Below are 22,760 nucleotides of genomic sequence, written 5' to 3' on the forward strand. Positions count from 1 at the left end.
AAGTATACCACATGATCTGTAAAACATGGGGGAGATAGTGTGGTGGCTTGGGCGTGCTTGGCTGCCAGTGGCACTGGGACACTAGTGTTTATTGATGATGCGTCACAGGACAGAAGCAGCCAAATGAATCCTGAGGTGTTCATATACGTACTGTCTGCTCAAAACCAGCTAAATGCAGTCAAATTGATTGAGCGGCATTTCATAATACTGAAACACACAACCATAGCAACCCAGGAGTTTATTACAGCAAATAAGTAGAATATTTTTGAATGGCCAAGTCTGTCATCTGATCTTATCCCAGTTGAGCATTTCACTTGTTAAAGACTAAACTTTGGACAGAAAGGCCCACAAACAACAGCAACTGATAGCTGCTGCAGTAAAGGACTGGCAGAGCATTAAAAAGGAGGAAACCCAGCATCTGGTGATGTCCACGAGTTCAAGCATTCAGGCTGTCATTGTCAGCAAAGTATTAGAAATGAACATTTTATTTTCAGTTATTTAATTAGTCCAATTACTTTTGAGGCCTTGAACTGATGGAATTGTGTTAAAACGATTTAGTTTCTCACATTTTTATTCAATGTTTTTGTTCAACACGCTGAATTAAAGCTGAAAGTCTGCACTTCAACTGCATCTGAGTTGTTTCGTTCAAAATTCATTGTGGTAATGTACACAATCACAGTCAGAATAAAGTTGTCTCTGTCCAAATATTTACGGACCTGACTGTATGACTTGCCTTCACATAGTTCGAAGAATAGTTCACCTTTAAGCTCACTTGCATTCCAAAAATGAGCTGACATAACCTCAGCGGATGCAAAGTATATTGCAGTATATTGTGGAAAATAAGCTGGTGACAATGAGAACTGGAGAAATATTAAAGAAAAAAAAACTGCCAATACCACATTTGTGAAAGGAGGAAACGGAGGAAGGGAGGGGAAGGGCCACGGAGACTCCATCCATGTACCAGAACACCAGTGAAGAAGGACAGGTGAGGTGCAGTGCGGTTGGTAGTGGGGTTACAGTACAGTTAGAGGTTTCATGAGTTACATGCTGTTTTAGTTTACCTTACTAGATCGTTTCCAGTTCCTTCTCAAAAGCATGGTCTGTAAATGAGACAAAGCGGTTACAGAAAACCCCCCAGTTTCTCCCTTTAAGGCTGAACGGCCAGAGGTTAAAGGGCATGGAGGTCAGTGATAGGGGTGTGAGGGGGACAGGGAGAGTAGGGCAGCCACAATCATGCAAGTTATGTGAGTGTACAGTATAAGCACTCTATGGAGTCAGAAATTATTTATTTGTATAATATACACTGGTGTCTGTTGATACATTTCACACATTTTAATAATTATTTTCTATACACTTGTTCTTCCTGCCCTTTTCCATCGTAGACCCAAGCAAAGGCAGCACCTAAAGCTCTTACCTGCTTACATATTTCAATAATTCTAATTAAGTATTTCACTTCACTGGACACACAAATAGATTTTGTGGTGGCAAGCTATAAAAATCTCCTTAAAATGCATCGAGTCTTCTTCACTGCCTCGCACTATGTCACAGATTTTGGCCCTCTCTGTTTTTGAGAAAAAAATGAAGAAGTAAATTCCATCGTGTTAAACAAACGCTCATCAACTTTAATATAACTGAGTAAAGTCCCATTGTTGACGCTGAGTTGTCATCGGTTGCTCGAGGATCTCAAAAAGCGAATTAAAGTTATATATTCCATCTTACAGGTTCGTACCAGTAGATGGCAACAGAGAGAATTTATTACTATAACCTTGTACTCAATTTTTCACAGTGGGAGAAATCCAAACTGGTGCTTAACCTAAATAGAGTTTATTTGTTCTGTCAATTGTGGACTCTCTGAACTACAGTAGTAAATAAGCTGCAGAATTAAGACATCAGATCAAAAGGAATAAAATATTTCCCCCATGACTCTGCCTTGGTCTGAATCGAGCATGCAGGGGTCCAATTAACCAAACAAATAATTGAACATAAATAAATGCAACTCCGAAACCCATCGCACGTCCGCAGAGGCACGAGCCAACATAATTAGGAAAGAAGATCCAGTGCTCTTTGAACATGCAACTTTTCCACACAACATATTCATTACACTTTAGTTTATGCATATGTATTTGCTGAGTTGAGTTTCTACTAAGTGAGGCTGAACGAAACCAGCACATTGTTCTTTAGCACAACTTGAACGCAGCGTTTACATGTAACATGGGTGCTGAACTTCATTTAAGTCCTAAAACTATTGACCTTTCTAGTGTCTTTCAGAAAAGTGATGCTAAAGTGAAGGATTAGGAATATGATTCATCCATGTTGATCTACTGTAGGGATGCGATACTCTTTATTTTAAAATAAAGGAGTGATTCCCCCCAAAAAGGAGGATTTGTGGTGTATGCATGAAAAGACAGAGATGAATGAATAATCAGAGTTATTATAGATTTCCAGATTTCTTACAGCATCCCTCACGTCTCCCTCCTTTGGTGTCAGAGTAACGGATAGTTCCAGGCTGCCCAGGTTATGTTCAGGGTACTGTGGGTCCTTCAGGTCCAGTGTCACGTCCAGTGCCCTTTGGAGATAAACAATAAGCCATATTCACATGTTGTTTCCTGTAAGCACTTACATATATAGTGTACAAGCAGTAAAATGCATTGTGGAAATCTGATTAAAAAAATTCACTCTGTGACGTTATTAGTGAATTTTATGTTAACATCAACACAGCCATGCAACATAAACAAAAACAAGTTATCGAGCTAATTTAACCTTTTACTAATTCGCTTTCAAGGTCTTGATATAGTTTTTAAGGCAGGTGTCTTAACTTGTCATAGGTGTAAAAGCGCTGAGTTATACTTGCTCTATGACCTCTTACATGAGGTCATATTCTCCTCTGTAAAAACAGTATATTGTGTAAGCTGACTTCCCATCACACTGATTGCCTACTAGGGCAACCGATTAGACTGGACTCATCATTATTATCAGAAATAACACCTGCATATAGCAAGAGTAAATGTGTGCTGTTGCCAGTTTAGATTCACCCAGCCTCTATGTGACTAGAAATAAAACAAGCCAAGGTAACCAAAATCATATTCATGTGCCTTTTCCCTGAGATGTTCACGCTATATAATTCAAAATAATCATTTCCACTTGAGATACTATACTTTATACTGTAACAAACTGCTGTAAAAACACAGTACACTTTGTGCGAGTGAATAGATTATCAAAAATATTGATGGATCTGAGCTACTTTACAAACTTACATTATTCCTTTTGTTTTTGTAAGCTTAGATTTAGATGTACAGTACTTATAAAGCCAGTTACTTGATATATTTTACTGTATTAAACTCTTAATATAGATTATAATGGAAACACAAAAATGACCATATGATACCAGTCTATCAGCTCATTGTATTATAAAGGTCATGTTCTATATTCTATGTTCTATATTATATTTAATTTTACAGTAACAAACTGTAAAAATAAATATGTCTGTACGTCACTTTAAATAACAGGGATATTTGTTGCAGTGTATGTCTGTCTATGGTTTCACAGGCAAACGTTTGGCTTCATGAAAATATGAGCTGAAGTACCAAAGATTGCCACTAGAGGGAGGTCAAAGACTATATCTACTTGCTAGTACAGGCTTTGAAGGCAATCCACAGATACAGAGTCAATCAGACTGCTTACTTAATAGGGAATCAAAAAGACCAAGGGTGTAAAAGTGCATTAAAAAAAGGCAGGTAATAAAATATTATAAGTCAAATAAGAGAAAGAGACCTCTGATGTTCCAGTGACTCCAGATAGAGGTATGCTGAGCCCATGAAATCATCCTGAAGTCCAAAGTCATAGTCAAAGACCTACAAAGGGATAAATATAAAGCAGCTACTTTAAGTACAGCGATGGTACAAATGAAGACCTTTTACCCCTTATAACTTCTACAGAAAGGTTTAACATTAACTTAAAGAAAGACATTTTAGAGCTAGGTGACATTTTTGCCTCAGCACTTATCTGCTGTACCTTGACATACAGTGGGTCCCTCAGGGTTTCCACCAGAAGGCTAACTCTCTCATCCCACACTGGGTTGAGGTTCTTATGGATGGTCTTGCTTCTAAACACTTCCTTCCCTGCAATCTTAAACTTCACGTATGGATCACTGGTCCCTAAGAAGAAGAAAAGCAAACACATAAAAACACACAGTCATATGTGATTAAAATACAATTCTGACATAGGCTGTCGATCTAAATATCGATTGGACAAAGGAATTTTTAATTTCCCCATTATTTTTTATGGTCAAACTGACATTACCTTCTTCACTTTGTGGAATTTACTGAAGAGCAGCAACTCTGTTGTGAAAAAATATTTGCGTCTGCCCACTGATAATAGAGTAATCAGGACTTACAGGATTTTGTCAAAATAAAAATAAATAAATACTGCCTCTGCACAATTTCTTAACGTGAAAACTGTATTTTTTAGCATACTATTTTATTTATTATTTTAGACTATTTTTATTTTTGTATTATTTATGCTAAACCCCCTCAGATCAATTTTAAATACAAACATATGAAAAGCTTGATATGCTACTGTGAAGCAGGCTCGGAGAGAATCGGCCACGTGACTTTGTATCACATGACCGTAACTCAAAGTTACGGTCATGTGATACAAATATGAAATGTTTTCAGTGGCTTTATATGACCACTAGGTGACGGCATTGGTTCGTATTGGTGTTATTCTGTGGATAACAAAGTGCAAACAGGCACCGATGCTTACAATGAATGCAAAAACAATTAACTTTAATGGGATCAACGAACCAACCTAACAAATTTCCCACGTGTGGGACTAATAAAGGTTATCTTATCTTATCTTATCTTATCTTATCAGAGAGACAACTTGCTTACATTACATGGAAGCAAATAAATCTAATTTTAACCCATACAGAAATAATTTTAGATCAAATCAATAAAACGTTATTTTACGGCTGTATCCCATTACTTAAAACACAAGCTGCACTCTGAGAGGTTATGTGCACATTTATACATGACTGGCTGTTAAACTTCTCGTATGTATCCACATATATGTGAGCTGCACTAATTCTACGATGCCTCAACAAGCATCTATATTGTTCAGGACAGTAAATTCTTCCCCTTCAGTCAATTAGTCAATTATAGTTTAAGGGCTTCACATACACAACAACACTGAAAAAAAATAAAAAATTAAAACACACACACACACACACACACACACACACACACACACACACACACACACACACACACACACACAAAATCCTGTTCAAAGAAGCATTTAAGGAAGAAAAACTACTCTGTAAAGCCACTCTAACTGTGGCTGTACCTGACAGTGAGTAGTACAGTGGTACAATGAAAAGCACCAATGCTGACTCTATTCCTGTTAAGTCAAAACAAAGTTTAAATGCAAGAGCAAGGAAGTGTGTCATTAGGAGTTTCCTAAAACTGTTGGTAAAATGTGCTTCCTGAATCGAGGCTGTTTCAAAGTTTGGGGAATGAAAAACAAAACTGCATCCTCAACTATTTTGTCTCTCTGCCTAACAGTTTGGCAGTGAAGGATCTCAGGGAGTGAACTGGAACATAACATGAAAGATTGTCAGAAATGTTCGATGGTCCAAGACAGTGTAAGGCTTTATATACAAGCGCTTTTTAAAGTGGATTCTGTACAATACTGGAGGCCAGTGCAGAAACTATAGTGACTTCCTCTTGGTTACTTGTGTTAGTGAACCTTGGGACCTCTAAATTAGCTACAGCCTGCTAATGTTTTTCTTTTCTTAGAAAATCCAGCCAAGAGAACAGAAATAATCCAGTTTACTGTAACTAAATGTATGAACAGGTTTTTCTGAATCATGGAGAGTCATTAAGGATTGCACTTTGGAGATTTTCCCACAGTGAAAGAAGCACATCTTGGTAATGAAATCTAAATTATGTGGGATTTGAAAAAAGAAGGTTTAAAATAACTCCAAGACTCTTAACTTGTGGCTTTAGTCTGTCAGCTGTCTAACTTACCACAAATTTACAAAGTTACAGTGCATTTTGAATGTGTCCCAATGCCAGCAGTTTTTGAAGACGAATACGATTTTATTGTTGCAAAGTTATCATCTGTTGTCATTTAAAAGTTCCTCGTCTTTTTTTTTGTCTTCATTTACTGCATATCTGTTTTCAAGCATTTTCTATATCTACCCAAGGTTTTCTTATTTCCCCTCTGTTAATGAGTCTGCTGGGGAGTCTGTGCTTATCTAACATGATGTTCTGAGAGTAAAGGGTAATGTACTCTATACAGATTGTTTTTTAAAAAAAAGCCTAGAGGCAAATTTAGTGATATTGCGCTGTATCTAAACTAGAGATGGCACGATACCACTTTTTTATGTCCGATACCGATACGATATCATAAATTTGGATATCTGCCGATACCGATATGAATCCGATATAGTGTGTTTTTTAATCAATAAAACTGTTTTTTTAATATCTTGCTGCTTTTTGTATAAGTTCATACTCAAGTTAAAAAACAACAACACTAAAGCTATTCTGTTATACCTGTATGTAAAAAAACAAAACAAAACACACTGCACCCAAAATATTTCATAGTTTAGCAACACTGATCAATCTAATAAACTTAAACCTACTCCATCCTCCCTACTCTGATATTTTAAAGAGTACTTAGCAGAAATATTAAGCAACCTAACTAATAGGGTTGCAAACTCCCAGCAAAAGAAAATAGGGAACCACCCTCTTCCTCATGATGCTTAATCGATGTAATCAACTTTAATTTGATGCAGGGTGAAAAAAAATCACAGAAAAAAATTATTTTTCAAGAATAATTAAATAGATTCAACATCTTTCTTCAACAGAATCGCAGAATTCACAGATGGTATTTTCCCAAAGGAAAAAGTACTACATACAGCTTACTAGGGTATATTAGACTTAACAGTTACTATATACAGTAATGGACTTCTATACATTTTACATCAGATTAAAACTTTGGGTGTAAGATTCAGATAATTATTAAATAATTAAAAGCAAGATATTTTAAATGAGAATAAGAAAGAAAAGTATGTCTTTGTGCCCCCTTTTCCCTGTTCATGCCCTATCGGCCCCCCTGGCTTAACTTTGCTAGATCCGCCCCTGCACAGTTACCAGCCGTCAGCTGTAGAAAAAGATCCTGGTCTAGAAAGTAATATTAAATAAATTCTAACAACAGCTTATCAAGCTTAATAGTGCTGCTGTTGTTCAGCCGCTGGTTTCCTCTTTCTGGTGCAAAGTGAGCCAAAAACAAAGAAGAGAGACGGACTCGCGACAGAAAAGCCGATCAGCTGATCATTAAGCAGTTTCACGATTGAAGTAGCAGCAGGAAGGTGAGGGAGAGAGAGAGAGGCAGTTGCTCTATATATCGGTTAAGCTTAACGTGGGAATGCTTTACAAACATTCAGAGATGAACTTACACACTTGCTTTACTTCTCTCTGAGATAACTTCCTCGGAGATGAAATGTTTGCTAGCAGGCTACAAATACACACAGCTGCTCTATCACGTGACCACACTGCTCCAACGTGCTACGGTTATGAGCCGAGTTACGCCGTGTCGCAAATTGTGTGAGGTGCTTTTTTGATATTTAATGGATCGGATTACATTTTTTATTTCTCTCCGATATCCGATCCAGTAATTTACGTCAGTATCGGACCGATACCGATACGTAATATCGGATCGGTCCATCTCTAATCTAAACAAAATCTGTTTGACTTGGGTAACTATAATTATGATGTGTATTATCTTCCAATGAAACAGTACCCTGATGTGACTGTTTATACAGTACGTGACTTGAATCACTGTTGTGCTATCATCCACTGTGACCAAAACACCAAGGGAGGGAATGGTAATATCGAGCAATTCTGATTTATCTACAAACAGAGATGTGCAGATGCACTGCATGTTAACAGTACTTTCCAAAGTCAAGTGAAAAATGTTGGCTATATGTTGTACATTAACACATGCTAAATATTGACAAGCAACAGAGGTCAATAGCAGCCACAGAGCATATATTTTATATCCAACAATTTGCTCTGTTTTCTCTTAAAGAGCTTGAATTGCTGACTGACAGCACGGGAACTAGTGGATAAAAGCTTCTCTGCTCAGTGTTTGCACATGTCTCATCAGTTCAAGATAGAGTCTTTCCCTATCATTAGCATGACAATACCAGCGAATATCTGACTCCTACATAACGACATTGCTGATGCTTATGAGAGGCAGTAAAGAACAGTAATGACACGACTTGTCGACTGGGTTATTTTGTCACTATAATAAAAATGAAGCATGAGTAATTATGTTGACGATTATCATCAGCATAATTTTATAATATACTCAATATTTTAACATATGCAACATATTAAGTGGTGTGTTTTTTCAGTGCTAGGAGGCTTTGCTCTAAAGACACTGGCCTGATGGGAAAAGGTATCTATTTCTTCACATTTAAAATTACTCACACACCCTCAAGCTCACTTGCAGAGCTACTAGAGACACACACATGTAGCTTTTTACACACCGTTGCTCTTGACACGTTACTGCAAGGAAGCTGCGGCAGGAGGACACGAATGACAGGATAAGAAGAAGAAGAGAGGTAAACATATACAGCAAGTCACGTCGGAGAAACAAAAAGAAAAAATCAAGAAAACGCTGCAACATCTTATGTCACTGATATGAGCTGATAACTTATGAACTATCTGAAATTGTCCCAAACCGCAGTGTGCAGCTAAAGGCATTATTTTCCAAAAGTGCTCCAACTTTCTTTCTCTATCTCGCTCTCGTTCTATAGCCCAGCAGGTCAATATTCCTCAGACACATATCATTGATTCAGACCTTCTGCATCCCACAGTGCCAGCTTTATGAGGCCATAAACACATGTAGGCTGAAAAGTATGAAATAGAAAAGGCTTTTGCTGTGGGTGGCCGAATATGAGTGAGAGTGGGTACAGCACAGAGGAGCGAGCAGAGAGATGCTCTCTTGGAAACCGACCATTATGTATGACATTCATATCTGATTTTTCAAAAGACTGCACACTTGGGAAAAGCCCATAAAAATTAGGAGATTTATGTCTCAAATGTGGGCTGTTGGGTAGATAGATCAATAAGCTATAGGTTTTGTAAGAGGTGTCATGGATTGGTTGTTACGATCCTGGGTCATCTGACCCAGCGTTTTGAGTTTTTATATATTTTGATGTTTATGGTTTATGTTTAAGTTTAGTAGGCTCATTCTATTTTGCCTTGTGTTTCTTAGATCCATTTGTGTCATCTCCCCCTGTGTTTAACTCTCCCTTGTCGGTTTGTCATGTTGAGTCTGCGTGTTTCACGTATGCGTGTCCTATGTTATCAAGCTCTTGTCATGTCTGTGCCCCGTTATGTTTCCCATTTAATTTTGAAGAGGTCTGGTGTCCCATGTTCACTGTGTTTACTTTCACTTACCCTGTAGTGTCATTATGCTCATTCTAATCAGCTGTTTTCCCATGTGTTTCCACTTCCCCTGATCACCTCCTGTGTGCCTTTAGTCTGTGTGTTTTCATTCATTCCTCGTCCGATTGTCTGCTATCCTGCTATGTCATGCCATGTTTCCAGATCTATGAATCCATGCCAAGTCTTCACGTTTCTATGTTCACGTTCCAGAGTTTATGTTTAGACTTAGTTCTTCCCAGTTTAGGTTATTGTTTAGCGTCGCCTTTGACTTTTGTTTTGTAATGTTTTACCAGCCTTAATAAACGGCTCGCCTTCTGTTAAATTTGAGTTTAGTTTTCGAGTATCTGCACTTGGGTCCACCTCCTCACTCCACACAGTCTGCATCCACACACTGTGACATTGGTTTGCCAGGACATTTGTTCACATTATGAGCAGAAAGCTACAGAACAGGAGGGACACTGGGTATAAGGAAAAACATGCAAAGGCCACAAAAATGGGTGCTCTGGGTACTTAAGTGCTGCCATGGGAAAGTGATTACGTATCTCTGTCTTTCTGCCATTAAGTTACACTTATGCTAATAAATATTGAGCAAAACATATGAGGTACTGAGAAGATCACAAGCAAATTTAAATTCTGAAGTCTTTAAATACACCATCAGGAAATCCAAAACCCAGCTTTCTGGGCACAACATTGAGTCACATTTGCTCTTTCAGCTTTACACAAGGGGATTTCTAAAGCTCTTCCCTGGACAGGAAACAATCAGGTTGACTAGGCAAGTGGAACGAGGAAAATCTTGCTATCTGAGCAATGTTGATACTGGCTTGACATTAAAAAAGAAAGAAAAAAAAAAAAAACAGCTACTTAAGTGTGTGTTTTGCCTTTTTGCTTTAATAGTTATACTGCTAAGATAGCCTACACTTGTGAAGATTGAACAATGACATAAAAAAAAATCATCTTATATGTATGTAACATATTTTAACTGAACTGGTTTGGATGTTTAATTCATTGAAGTAAGGAATGGGTGGAAGAGTCAGCAAAGGAGGCTTCTGGGACCAGATTCAGTAATGATAACATTGGCTGACTCACATGAAGCTTCACTTACTAACATGATGCTTGTGTCAGCACTGTTGCTATATTTGTGCGTCTCAGTTCATTTCAGTGAACAGGTCGGAAGCACTAAACTCTGTATTTGGAACAAGGGCTTTTCTCGAGCGCCGCCGGTGTAATCAAAAATCCATGATTTCCCCAAAATGAGATATTAAAGATTTGGTTTTCCTCCTAATCCTCCTTCCTAAAGCAAATCTTCGGCTCCACAGACCAGTGGGTAAGTGAGCAAAGAGATCTGACTGAGAGACAAGAAATTACCAAGAACAGCGAATGCGTGCTTCACATTCGCAGTGTTAATCTATTAATTTTGTATGATGCTTTTAAAACTGACCACAAAAACTGTGTAACAGTATCCGAGAGTAGAAATAAATGTATTTAAGAGAGGACTCGGAGGAGTACAGACCAGGTAAATTTGCCCCGGGAGTGGAACATCAACACATCTAAAAGCCCATGATACACTTCTTTTTGATAGCAGCTCTCTGTCTTCTTGAAAGACAGCTGAGAACATAATCCACCAGACATTTATCTGTTCAGAACAACTAATGGGCACTGGCCATAAAATCACTGCTCTCTGTGTCTCTTTGCCAGTAAGGCAGGCTGCCATGTGGGACACCTGGTAAGTAAGAGCACGCTATCCACTATCCAATAAATAAATAAATAAAAACACCCACTCCAACAAAATCTTCAATTTCACTTTAAACAGTCATTTGAAAAAGGATTAACAAACACTCCAAAACAAGAAAACATTATTAGTATTACTCACACTCTTCAATTAAAGTTCAAGAGCGTACCTTAAGAGAGTAATGTCAGCCTTTACTAAATGGGCCTTTAATGCTTTATTTCACTATCTGGAGTGCTGTATTAACTGCAGAGTAAGTTTAGAGGGCAAATCTATGACTGTACTTGAAACAAACTAAAGTGTACTCCACCACTGTGTACTCATGAATGTTCACAGTGCACATTAAATCAAGAGTGGCTTCTCACTGTTGAAAGTATCAGTCTAAGCAGTTTTCAGTTGAAGAGCCCACAGCTCAAAGCCCGACTGCAGGTGAGGAGCGCCACGCTTGTTGGAGTTTAGGGCCTTTCTTTTTCCACCATTAAAGCTGTTGAATTTGTCAGCGTATGGCTCTATTGTAAAGTAAACTGAAGGTTTTGAGAGAGGTCAATGAGCTCAAATGGCCTGAAATGTGATGCGTGCCAGAAACACCACAGAGAGCCACATCAACTAAATCTTCACTCACCACCACCTGCGCCATTAACCAGATTTTCATCCCTGCAACTTTGCTGATTTCTCAAATAATTAAAAAAAATCTGAAGGATTACTATTTTGACACAGTGGAGATGATGCAGCACACAGGTTTGAGGAGACAGAGTGATCGAAAAACAGCAGCTGTGCTGAAAACTAACACAGAAGCCCAATCAGGGCTATAATGAGATAACATTTTTCCCTTTAATAGGATCAGCCTTTCAATGCGTTTTCTTCCCACCAATACATGTTCGGACACAAATGTTAAATTATAGCATTGTGCACAACATGCACATTATACTTGAAAGTTACGCTCAAGTCAACACGTGCCAGTGTTCGCCTTTGATCTGCAGTAGCTGGTGCTTGTATTAAAACACAGTAGACTGAGCTCAGTTGATGCAGCTATTTTCCACATTTGGTATAATGTTAACAACCACTCTCATTATGACTTCTCTGTCTATTACCCCTTCATAGATCGCACAACATTCCCGCAACATTCCCGTGTTTTTCTTCTCTATTTCACTCCCTTCTGTCTCTCTTGAATAAATGTCTTCACTAAAACTCCCCAAAATAGTCTCAAGTTGATTTCTTGCTTTTGGTATTAATGCACAGCTTTGACATACACTCACATTATCAAAAATCCTATTCCCATTCCTCACAGCGAATGAAAAAATAATTTGCAGCACGGCAGAAATGACGCAGCCTCTCATGTTATCATGTGGAAAAGCCCAGCTTTTCCTCCTGGGACAATGCAAACAGGATCTGCAGTCTTAATGTGACAAGAATCATGAAGCGTACAGCATCTCACAGTTTTTTCAGCTCATTGTTTCTGGTATTATGAGAAAATATTATAGACAATAACTTGTACATATAATTTTCCAAAATGATGAACGGGAACACTGCCAACCTTGTGAATAAAAGCTTGTTTCTCATCATTTGCATTTGACTTTGCAGTACTCGTTGTGAATTTGAGACACTTTCAAAAACTATGAGTTCCAGCTCCAGTTAAATGAGGCTGCCACACAGTCATTACAGGGACAGAGTGAAAATATAGACAAGGTTCATCAAAGTCTAATGCTTCCATTTAAAAATCAATCCAAGTGGATGCAAGTATCCCAAACAATGCTCCAATCAAACCCCTTAACAATCACTAATGACTTAGGAGAAAACTCATCAAAGGAAATGAAGTTTGTGATTGTGGCATTCATGCACTCACAGTGAAGCGGCCATTCAAACCCCACTACAATATTCACTTCTTGCTTTTTTGTGACTACCTAATTTCCATGCTGATGTGTGTTTCTGTTAGACACAGCCACACATTTAAGGACAAGTAGTTTATTATTCACGCAGGGGCAAAAAATAGAACAGTTTTAAACTAATGTTGGAAACCAAAGATTGTGTTATGATGGTGATGTCTTGCCTACTATAACACTGATATATCGCTTGACCTGCCTTTGATAGTTCAATATAAACCAGCTGACATGTCCATATCTTTCTTTCTTACTTCCTAAACCACAAAAGGCACAGACCACGCAATTCCAGTACCGGTATAATCTGCTTAGTATAGTCTGCTCCACATGACACTATCTTAATGAAGGCTCTCTAATGACCTAATGAAAGGTGCTTGTTTCTGACTCCAGGGTGAAAGGTGTAATAAGACAACAATGGTGTCTGTCACATTGATTTACGCTGCTGTGCAGAATAATTCGTTATTCTTCTTCCTCATTTTCATCATCAATTACTAGATGCTCATTATACATTCATGATCAATAGCTTTCTGTGTCAGTACAGGGCAGACAAATGGGTCTGAATTATTAAATGATAATATATGAGCAGTTAATCATGTGTCAGCATAGGACAATGTAATAGTATGCTCTAAAAATAAGTATCACACTCAATAAGAAGAGTTTTAATTTCGCTGTGAGGGATGACTGAAGGGTGGAGGTAAAAATAAATGGGCCTTTAAAGAGTTCAGAAGTATAATCTTGTTTTTATTTCCTTTTAACTTCACAAAGTCAGCTGCACAGCAGGCCGAATAGATACAAAAGTAAACAAGGGAATTGATTTTTAAAGAAAGGAAAGTTCAGAGAGGGCTGGATTTGCTGATAGGTGCTAAACATATACAAATGTGGCAGACAAAAACACAGAAACACACTGAACACATCAGTCAGACTCAAACGCCAATGAATATGAATAAAAGAAGAGAAAGGAGGGAGCAAATCAGAGTGTGATGGGAATGCTGTTCCATAGTTTGGGGGCACGCATGGAGAACATATGATTTCCTCTAAGTGTGAATCTAAAGTGTGGGACAGCCACAAAAATCGAATGAGCTGAGCTGAGGCACCTGAAAATGGTGTAGGAGTGTAAAAGGTCGGTGATATAAGGAGCCAAACTATGAAGGTCTTTACAGACAAATATAAATCAATTCTAAACCTCACAACCAAGCAATGGCGAGAAGCTGAAACAGGTGTAATATGATCTTGTTTTTTGGGTGCCTGTGAGGAGCCTGATGGCAGCATTATGAACAAGCTGAAGACGGCATAGAGAGCACTGAGTGAAACCAGAGTAAAGTGGCTCGCATTAGCCCACGTGAAAGAAATGGGGGCATAAATGAGAGATCACAAAAAGAAAAATTTTGGTCGTTGTCTTGACATCGATGGACAAGCTGCCAAAAAAAAAGAGGCCAATTTCTGTTTTAAGCTCATACGGCTGAAGTTCAAACTGCTTAAAAGCAAGAACTCCTCCCAACATCAGGAAACCCCCCTCTCCTTCACGCTTGGCACAAATCCCCACAAGGAGTCCAAAGTCCATGCACTGGCAATACAAACTATGTGTTATATTACAGATTATACACTAGTGTAATACAAAATCTAAAATCCAAAAACATACAACAATAAACCTGCCAACTTTTTTTCCAAAATAAAGGTATGCAAATACACTGAGCAAAAATTTACCAACAACCTGATGTCAGGTTTGTAGATCCTGGCCCTTAGCGCTAACATTTTCAGTGAGTAAAGCAGAATGAATATAAATGACAAAACACCTGCTGACAGCATTAGAAGTCCATCAATAATGCATTATGTCATAATAAAACACCTGCTCTGTTATTCAGTCAGTGAGACTAATAGTATTTTTTAATTATCAAATACAACAAAATTAGGTAAACATAAGCCAAAATCACAGTGTATGTAACTACAATACATATTAATGCAATAATTTTGACAGTATAATAAATATATATATAAAGACTACCTTTGTAAATAAGTCAATCTAACATCAGTGTGATTAATCTCAGAAAACGAGACCGTACAAAGTTCTAACCTTGAAAGGCCCAGCTTTATTAACCTCACTAATACAGTGTGGGAAGATTGATTCGGAGTTAGCCAATAGGTTACCTGTCAAAACCTCTGTTATTAAAAACCACACTGGAGGAGGCTCACTGATGCGCGTCATGAGATCTGAGACAGGAGGAGAGAAAAATGCAGTAAAACCTCCCATAAAGCTCTCAGTCACGCTCGAGCTGCACGTCCAGAACGGGTTCACGTTTAGGTTGTAGAAGCTGTGTGTGGCTGCAAATATGACTGTGTGTGTGTGTATCCTGGTCTATGTGTAATGTCAGGACTGACTGATGGTTGCAGCTCTGGGGATTCCCATTAGGCAGAATGCAATCTGGTAAAGAGGCTGTACTGGGTGAGACTCCACATAAGGTACTTCATCTCGAGATAGTGAAATATTGGTTGAGAACCTGCTTCATTGCAACTGCACACAATCACACACTCTGCGCCTCTTCTGATGTAAGCTTTAAGCTTACTTCCATGGCCTGAAATTTACCCAATATTAACCTTCACTAATACTAAAGCCCAAAGTGACAGGTTAGATAGCAGCATGAGCATCCGACTCATACAGCTGAGCTGAACGAGCAGAGAAAGACAAAGAGAAGAGTGTGCACGGCTTGTAGGAGAATATCATGGGAGGTGAGAAAGTAATTAAGGACACTTAAAATAAAACAAAACACAGCATGTTGCCAGTGGTGTCAAGCTGTGTCACTGTACTTTACAAACTGAAAACGAATCACTGCAAACCTTTACACTAATACCTAAGCCACAATCACAGTGCATGCTGCCTCAAGATGAATTCATCTGCAGCTATCTACAAAGAGAGAGCGACAACACTGTTAATCACCCTGTAATAGTGTTTAGGCCTACAATTATGCTTGTGCTCAGCTGTTTGTCTGTTCCTGCAGTAGAAGTGTACTTAACAGTCAAGTTTGCAATAATACAGGATGCATTAAATATTTGCAGCACCTGTGCTCCTCTCCTCCCAAATGTCGAAAAACACAAGGACAAACAACATGTGCATATTCAGTTACACTGTAGTTGTATGAAATAGTAAATTATTAACCCTCTGAGCTCAGCTAAACTCATCTATAAATCAATCAGCAGGAAGAAATCCTGGATTATGTTAAACATTTCTACAAACAGAGAGCTGGTGTTGAAAGTAATACTTCTAAACAAGAGACAAGTATTTTTCTAGAAGGAAACACAAAGATGTAAATAATAACTTCAAAATGTACCCAAAAATACTGCCTTTATGTACATTGTGTCTATAAGTGTAAATGGCCTGTATGGAGAAGCACAGTTAGGCTACAGTATTTCTGTTATACACCTAGATTTACTCAGTCTGTTTTTCTGTTTGATTTGCTGGCTATAAACAACAAACATTCAAAACAACAATCACAAGTCCTGTTCTTATATAGCTATATTGATTCCACAATTGTAAATGTGTCATTTTGTGGCTGTGCACAAGTTAAAATCAGGGATGACTCACAGACATAAAACTGGCAATAAAGGTTGAAAGTCCCCTGTGCTTTTGTGGCCATCAGCTGAAATATTCAGAGCCAAAAACTGCAATGTTATGTGGGAGATCTACCGACCGGCATCTCAAACGTGAATGTGTTTATAACAGACAGAGACTGTCTGCATTTACAATACAAATGTGAAACTGCACAGTTATTTCTGAGAGCTGAATGCTGATGATAGGAAATGCTTTTCAAAAGGAATGTTTTCTAATTGCAACACTTAATTTTCAGCATCCAAATGAAACTATACTAAATAACTTCAGTGCAATACAGCTAAATATGTGCACCGCATAATTATCCTTCAGTACTTGAAAAGCAAGAGAAAGATAGGTCAAGAGGAAGTGCAGCACAGGAGAAACGTGCAGGAGTAACCACTACTACTCAGATATGCAGCATATGGTGTCTTTGAAAAGCTAGAGAAATCAAGCACAGCTTAACCAGAGTTTGCACAAAAACTACTCAACCAGACATGTTTAACTGCGACAACTACATCTTTATAGTCCTATAGCACTTCAGTCGCCTCTTCCATGACCAGATTTTCTCATGTCAAGGTTCAGATTTTGAACATCTAAAACAGTGAAATTCAGGATGTTATATCTGTTATGTCTTAGATTCTGATGGGTTTCACCTTTGGGTCAAACACAGGGAATTGGAGGCAGACAGTTTTCAACTGAGCTCATCATGAAGCTAGGACTCTAAGAACTAGATTTTTTTTTCAGAAATATGATAATGGTTAGGTTATTGTCACCCGTTAAACTAAGGATAGTAGGCAGGTGTATAATTGTAGAAGCTTCAGCTTTCATAACAGCCTGCTCTGTTTCTTCTTCATTAATACACATGTATATTGGTTTATAAAAGCACAAAAAAAACATACTGGCAGCTGCCAGTGTTGCCCCTGAGCATCCTAGCAGATTCAAAATCCTACATCGCCTCGTTCTCGAGTTATTGCATTCACCTCTCACCTCTGATCTTGAAGTCAAGGTCACCAGATTCAAACTTGGCCAAGATTTTTAGTAGATACACCTACGGTATCAATTTCAAACTCCTACTTCTTCTCATTCTCGAGTTATCAACTTCACAACCTGTGTGTCCACGCTGCTTGCCCACACATGCTATCGGACTTTTAAAGCTGAAGGCAAAAAGCACTCCCCTGGTGACAATTTATTTTTATTTATTTTACTCTGTACATGTAAATGAGAGAATGTTGAGAGTTTTACTGTGATACTATATAAAAAAAAAAACTGAAATATTTTTTCGTTTTACACCTGTCAAGTTATTTTTGAATCCTGGATGAATCCTGGATGTCTTTGCACTATATATATATATATATATATATATATATATATATATATATATATATATATATATATATATATATATATATATATATATATATATATATATATATATATAGGCAGCACGGTGTCTAGCACTGTTGCCGCACAGCAAGAAGGTCCTGAGTTCAATTCCACCATCAGGCCGGGGTCTTTCTGTGTGGAGTTTGCATGTTCTCCCCGTGTTTGCGTGGGTTCCCTCCGGGTACTCCGGCTTCCTCCCACCGTCCAAAGACATGCAGTTTGTGGGAATAGGTTAATTGGATAATCCAAATTGTCACTAGGTGTGAATGTGCGAGCGAATGTGAGTGCGAATGGTTGTCTGTCCCTGTGTGTTGGCCCTGCGACAGACTGGCGACCTGTCCAAGGTGTACCACGCCTCTCGCCCTATGACAGCTGGGATAGGCTCCAGCGCCCCCCGCGACCCTGAAAAGGATAAGCGGAAGCGAATGGATGGATGGATGGATGGATATATATATATATATATATGAGCTAACCACGCTAACGTGTTGATGCCATACGCGGTTATACATTTTATATATATGTGTGTGATAAGTCTCACAGAATCAGAGTTCTTCAAGTATTTCCTGTCGATGCCAACAAACTGTCACTGCCACAAATGCAATGTCTGACCTAAGCCCTGACCAGTGAACCTCTGCAGAATTCAATCGGAAGCACCTGCATGCTCAGCAGAAATGCATGAGTAGCTCAAAATGTTTTATGAGGAATGCGAATGAACCTGGAGAACATTTAGTTTTGGTGGCTAATGCAGAGAAGCTAATACTTTATTGTTTACCCCCATATATTATTATATTTGCACATTCGTGTTAGTGCTTTAATGAATGACACAGAGCCTTCAGAGACAATCTATAAACACATGTTAATCAGTAGGACTGTATTTGGTTCAGTTTGATATATTCCCTTACAGATGCTGTCTTACACCAAACTGAAGGTAAACTGACCAGATGACAGAAATTTGATGCTTTCAGTTAATATGTGACACAAAGATGGTAGCATTCTTTATAAAGGGCATATAACAATTTCTTTCAGTATTATTTGTATCCGACATTTCATTGTGATAGGAGGCCGGAACGGTTGGTTGGTGAAGGTACTACTTAGACAGGAACTCACACATGTAAAATGATGCATTTAAAGTTTAAAATTTGAATTGAAAGTCAATTGAAAGTTTTGCAAACTATACAAACATGCATAGACCTATTTCATGATCGCCATTTTAACAAGAGTAAAAATTTAATAACTAACTTAGTAGACAAGCGCATGTGTTATTAACAAATTGAATGAAGGTTCTGTTCATTTCTGGTGCAGAGGGATGATTAATGTAACTAATACCAAATCTGTTTACCTGCTATCCATCTGACTATTTTGTGTCAAAATGGCAGCTCTGAAAAAAGCCCACCACAGGGAATGAACAGGTGGTGGACATTTTCCTTCAGGATGTTTTGGTAGATAACAGAATTCATGGTTCAATTTACCACAGCAAGTCTTCCTGATCCTGAGGCAGCAAAACAGCCTCAGACCATCACACTACCACCATCATATTTTACTGTTAGTAGGATGTGTTATGTGAAATGCTGTTTTAATTTTATGCCAGATGTAACGGGACTCAAACCTTACAAAAGGTTTGGGATAATCAAATGTTTTTTGGTAAATGTGAGAAGAGCCTTTATGTTCTTTTTTGTCAGCAGTGGTTTTCATCTTGGAATTCATGGCTGCCATTTTTGCCCAGTCTCTTTCTTATTGTTGAATCATGAACTCTGACTTTAAGTGAGACATGTGAAGCTTAATGTTGTTCTGGGTTCTTTTTTGACCTCCTGGATAAGTTGTCGATGTGCTCTTGGAGTAATTTTGGTCAACCGGTCATTCCTGGGAAACTTCATCACTGTTCCAAGTTTGATCCATTTGTGTATAATGGCTCTCACTGTGGTTCACTGGAGCCCCAAAGCCTTAGATATTGCTTTGTAACCCTTTCCAGACTGATAGATGTCAGTGTCTTTGTTTCTCAGGTGTTTCTTTAGATCGTGCCATGATGTGTTTCTTTTTGAGATCTTTTAGCTTCAGTTTATCAGACAGGTTCTAACAGGTCAGCTGGTAATCAGGCCTGAGTGTGTTTAGTGAAACTGAACTTAGTGACAGTTAATTCACAATTTAACAAGAGGGGCGGTTGCTTTTTTTTTTTCTTTTTTTTTTTTACACAGGACCAAATAGGTTTGGATGACTTTTCTCTCTCTTGACTGAAAGGACGAGATCGCGGATACAAGCGGCGGAAATGAGCTTCCTCCGAAGGGTGGCTGGCATCTCCCTTAGAGATAGGGTGAGAAGTTCGGCCATCCGGGAGGGGCTCAGAGTAGAGCCGCTGCTGCTCCACATCGAAAGGAGCCAGCTGAGGTGGTTTGGGCATCTGACAAGGATGCCCCCTGGGCGCCTCCTGGGTGAGGTGTTCCAGGCATGTCCCACCGGGAGGAGGCCCCGGGGCAGACCCAGGACACGCTGGAGAGATTATATCTCTCGGCTGGCCTGGGAACGCCTTGGTGTTCCCCCGGATGAGCTGGAGGAGGTGGCTGGGGAGAGGGAGGTCTGGGCCTCTTTGCTTAGGCTGCTGCCCCCGCGACCCGGCCCCGGATAAAGCGGATGAAGATGGATGGATGGATGGATGACTTTTCTCTCTTAATAATAGAAATTATCATTTAAAAACTGCATTTTGTATTTACTCTGGTTATCTTTGTCTAACATTAACACTAGTGTGAGGATCTGAAACATGTAAGTGTGACAAATATGCAAAACACTAGGAAATCAGAAGGGGGGAGGGGGCAAACAGTTTTTCAAACCAGTGTATATTGTTTGTATTTTCCTTGCTTTCATTTCCTCAAAGGAGGGAAATTTTGTTAAGGCAGCACATCTTTAGAAATCTATCGAGCCGGTTTCTTTAAAGCGCAAAGGGGATAAAGGAGGACACGGCACTGAACCCCTGTCCTCACTCTCTTTTCTGTCTTCCAAGTCAACCTTGTCTGAGCGCATCCATCACTTTGATGCATGGATCAGCACTAAGGTGACAAACAAAACATTTCACCTTTTCTTTTACCAGTATCCTCCTGTTATATCGTGTGAAGCTCTGCATTGTTAACAGTCTGCATCTTAAATTAACAAAGTCTAGCACTCCAAAATACTTCAGACTTGTAGTCTAATTTTATTTTATTATTATTATTAATAATATTGTTATTTTAATTTTATTGTTTTCACTTTCAGTTCTGCTATGCACAATTAAAAGTTTTTAAAACAAATTTCTTTTGGTTTTGTTGTTTTTTTGCTGACAAACTGCAGACTATTTGTAACATTTATAATTCATGCCAGAGCTTTTAGTGAATCAATAAGTAGCAGAATTAAATTGCTTCTTGCAGTAAACTCCCTTTATTTGATAATCCTGCTCTACTTTAGGACACATGAATGAGAAGGGAATCTAGAGAGATGTGCAAATGGAAAATAATTTTCTGTATTCTTCAGTTTATCTATTTCCTGCTTTTTTAAAGGGGGGAAAAGTAAACATCCCGGTAATACAGGCCAAGAGTTAAGATGTGCCACTGTAAATATTAGGAGGAAGACGCCCTGGCTAAGCACTGTGAGACAAAACAGCACTTATTGTTGTGTTTTGCTAATATTCCGTTCATTCCACTCCTATGTTATATTCCTTTCTCTCTCTTTCTTTCTCTACCTGTCTCTCTCTGTGTCTCTAATGAGCTGTCTTGATGGGCTAAAACAGGACAGGTGAGCTCAGCACCTCAGTGCTCATTATCTGAGTGGACAGGTAGTCAGGCAAAATGCATAGGAGAGACAAAGACAGCTCATTCTGATCTGTTGTCATGGTGACTGTCTACAGCCACTAATGAGACTTCAGCATCCTTCACCATGCAATCCACTGTGAGAGTCTGTGAGAGTTTATGATGTGTTAAAGTTGAGCATATCCACCTTACATTAAATCACATACTCCAGCTCCAGAGAAGCAGGCAAATGTTTGTCGTTTAAGATGAGTTACTATCTTTTACTCTGGTGTAAAACTAAATCAATTCTCACTTAGGGTTTCTAGTTTACATTCTTTATAGTCATTGCTTACAATACAGGAGTGTGTAGTCTTTACACTGCAGGTCTTGCTCACACTCAGTAGCCAAGGGAAGCGCTTATGGTACGGTTTCATCTTATTACACAAAAGAAACCAGAAGAATCACATTAGAATCACTCATCTAGGCTCCAAATGTGACAATGGCCTAGTTTAACCTAGAGCTGAATTTTTTTTTCATGCTCACATGCATCAGGAATGCACCAAATCGTTTCTACAAAATCAATCTGACATCACATATGGAAAATGCATTGTGAAGTGTGATTTAAAAAAGAATACATGGAGATCAGTGAGTAAATAAAAGGGAGATTAAAAAAAAGAGTTGATTTGAGTGTGTAAAAATAGCCGATAAGCCTAAAGAAAACACAGTAATTCAGATGATTTTCCATATTTTTCTTACTCCTATTAAAGAACTAAAGCCAACAATTTATTCATTTACTTAAAACCTCACCATACCACTCAGGCTGTTTCTTGGGCCAAAGCCTGATTCAGCATGTTTCTCTCTAACATAGAGCTACTGAAGTCCTGAACACATAAATAACAGTTTTGTAGTGGTGTACATGTTTCTTTATCAGAAAATATATGGACACTATTGTTCATGTACAAGCACCTCCATGGACTAATAAAA

General features: G+C 38.5%; 1 protein-coding gene across 7 annotated transcripts in view; it reads right to left on the bottom strand.

Annotated features, from left to right (window-relative positions):
• LOC146506965 (multiple C2 and transmembrane domain-containing protein 1-like) overlaps nucleotides 1–22,760 on the bottom strand; it is a 143,569-nt gene that overhangs the window by 72,330 nt on the left and 48,479 nt on the right. For 5 of the 7 annotated variants that reach the window (XM_085181451.1, XM_085181449.1, XM_085181453.1 and 2 more), the window contains exons 3-6: nucleotides 4,012–4,154; nucleotides 3,772–3,851; nucleotides 2,455–2,566; nucleotides 1,062–1,100 (exon numbers count right to left, since the gene is read on the bottom strand). In XM_085181451.1, coding sequence (XP_085037577.1) covers nucleotides 1,062–1,100; nucleotides 2,455–2,566; nucleotides 3,772–3,851; nucleotides 4,012–4,154 — 374 coding nt within the window. The remainder of the gene's footprint in view (nucleotides 1–1,061; nucleotides 1,101–2,454; nucleotides 2,567–3,771; nucleotides 3,852–4,011; nucleotides 4,155–22,760) is intronic. The other 2 variants (XM_085181450.1, XM_085181455.1) reach the window with 1 other exon arrangement.

The sequence above is a fragment of the Neolamprologus multifasciatus genome, chromosome 12 (genome assembly GCF_963576455.1).
Source record: "Neolamprologus multifasciatus chromosome 12, fNeoMul1.2, whole genome shotgun sequence".
In the NCBI taxonomy this organism is placed as follows: Eukaryota; Metazoa; Chordata; class Actinopteri; order Cichliformes; family Cichlidae; genus Neolamprologus; species Neolamprologus multifasciatus.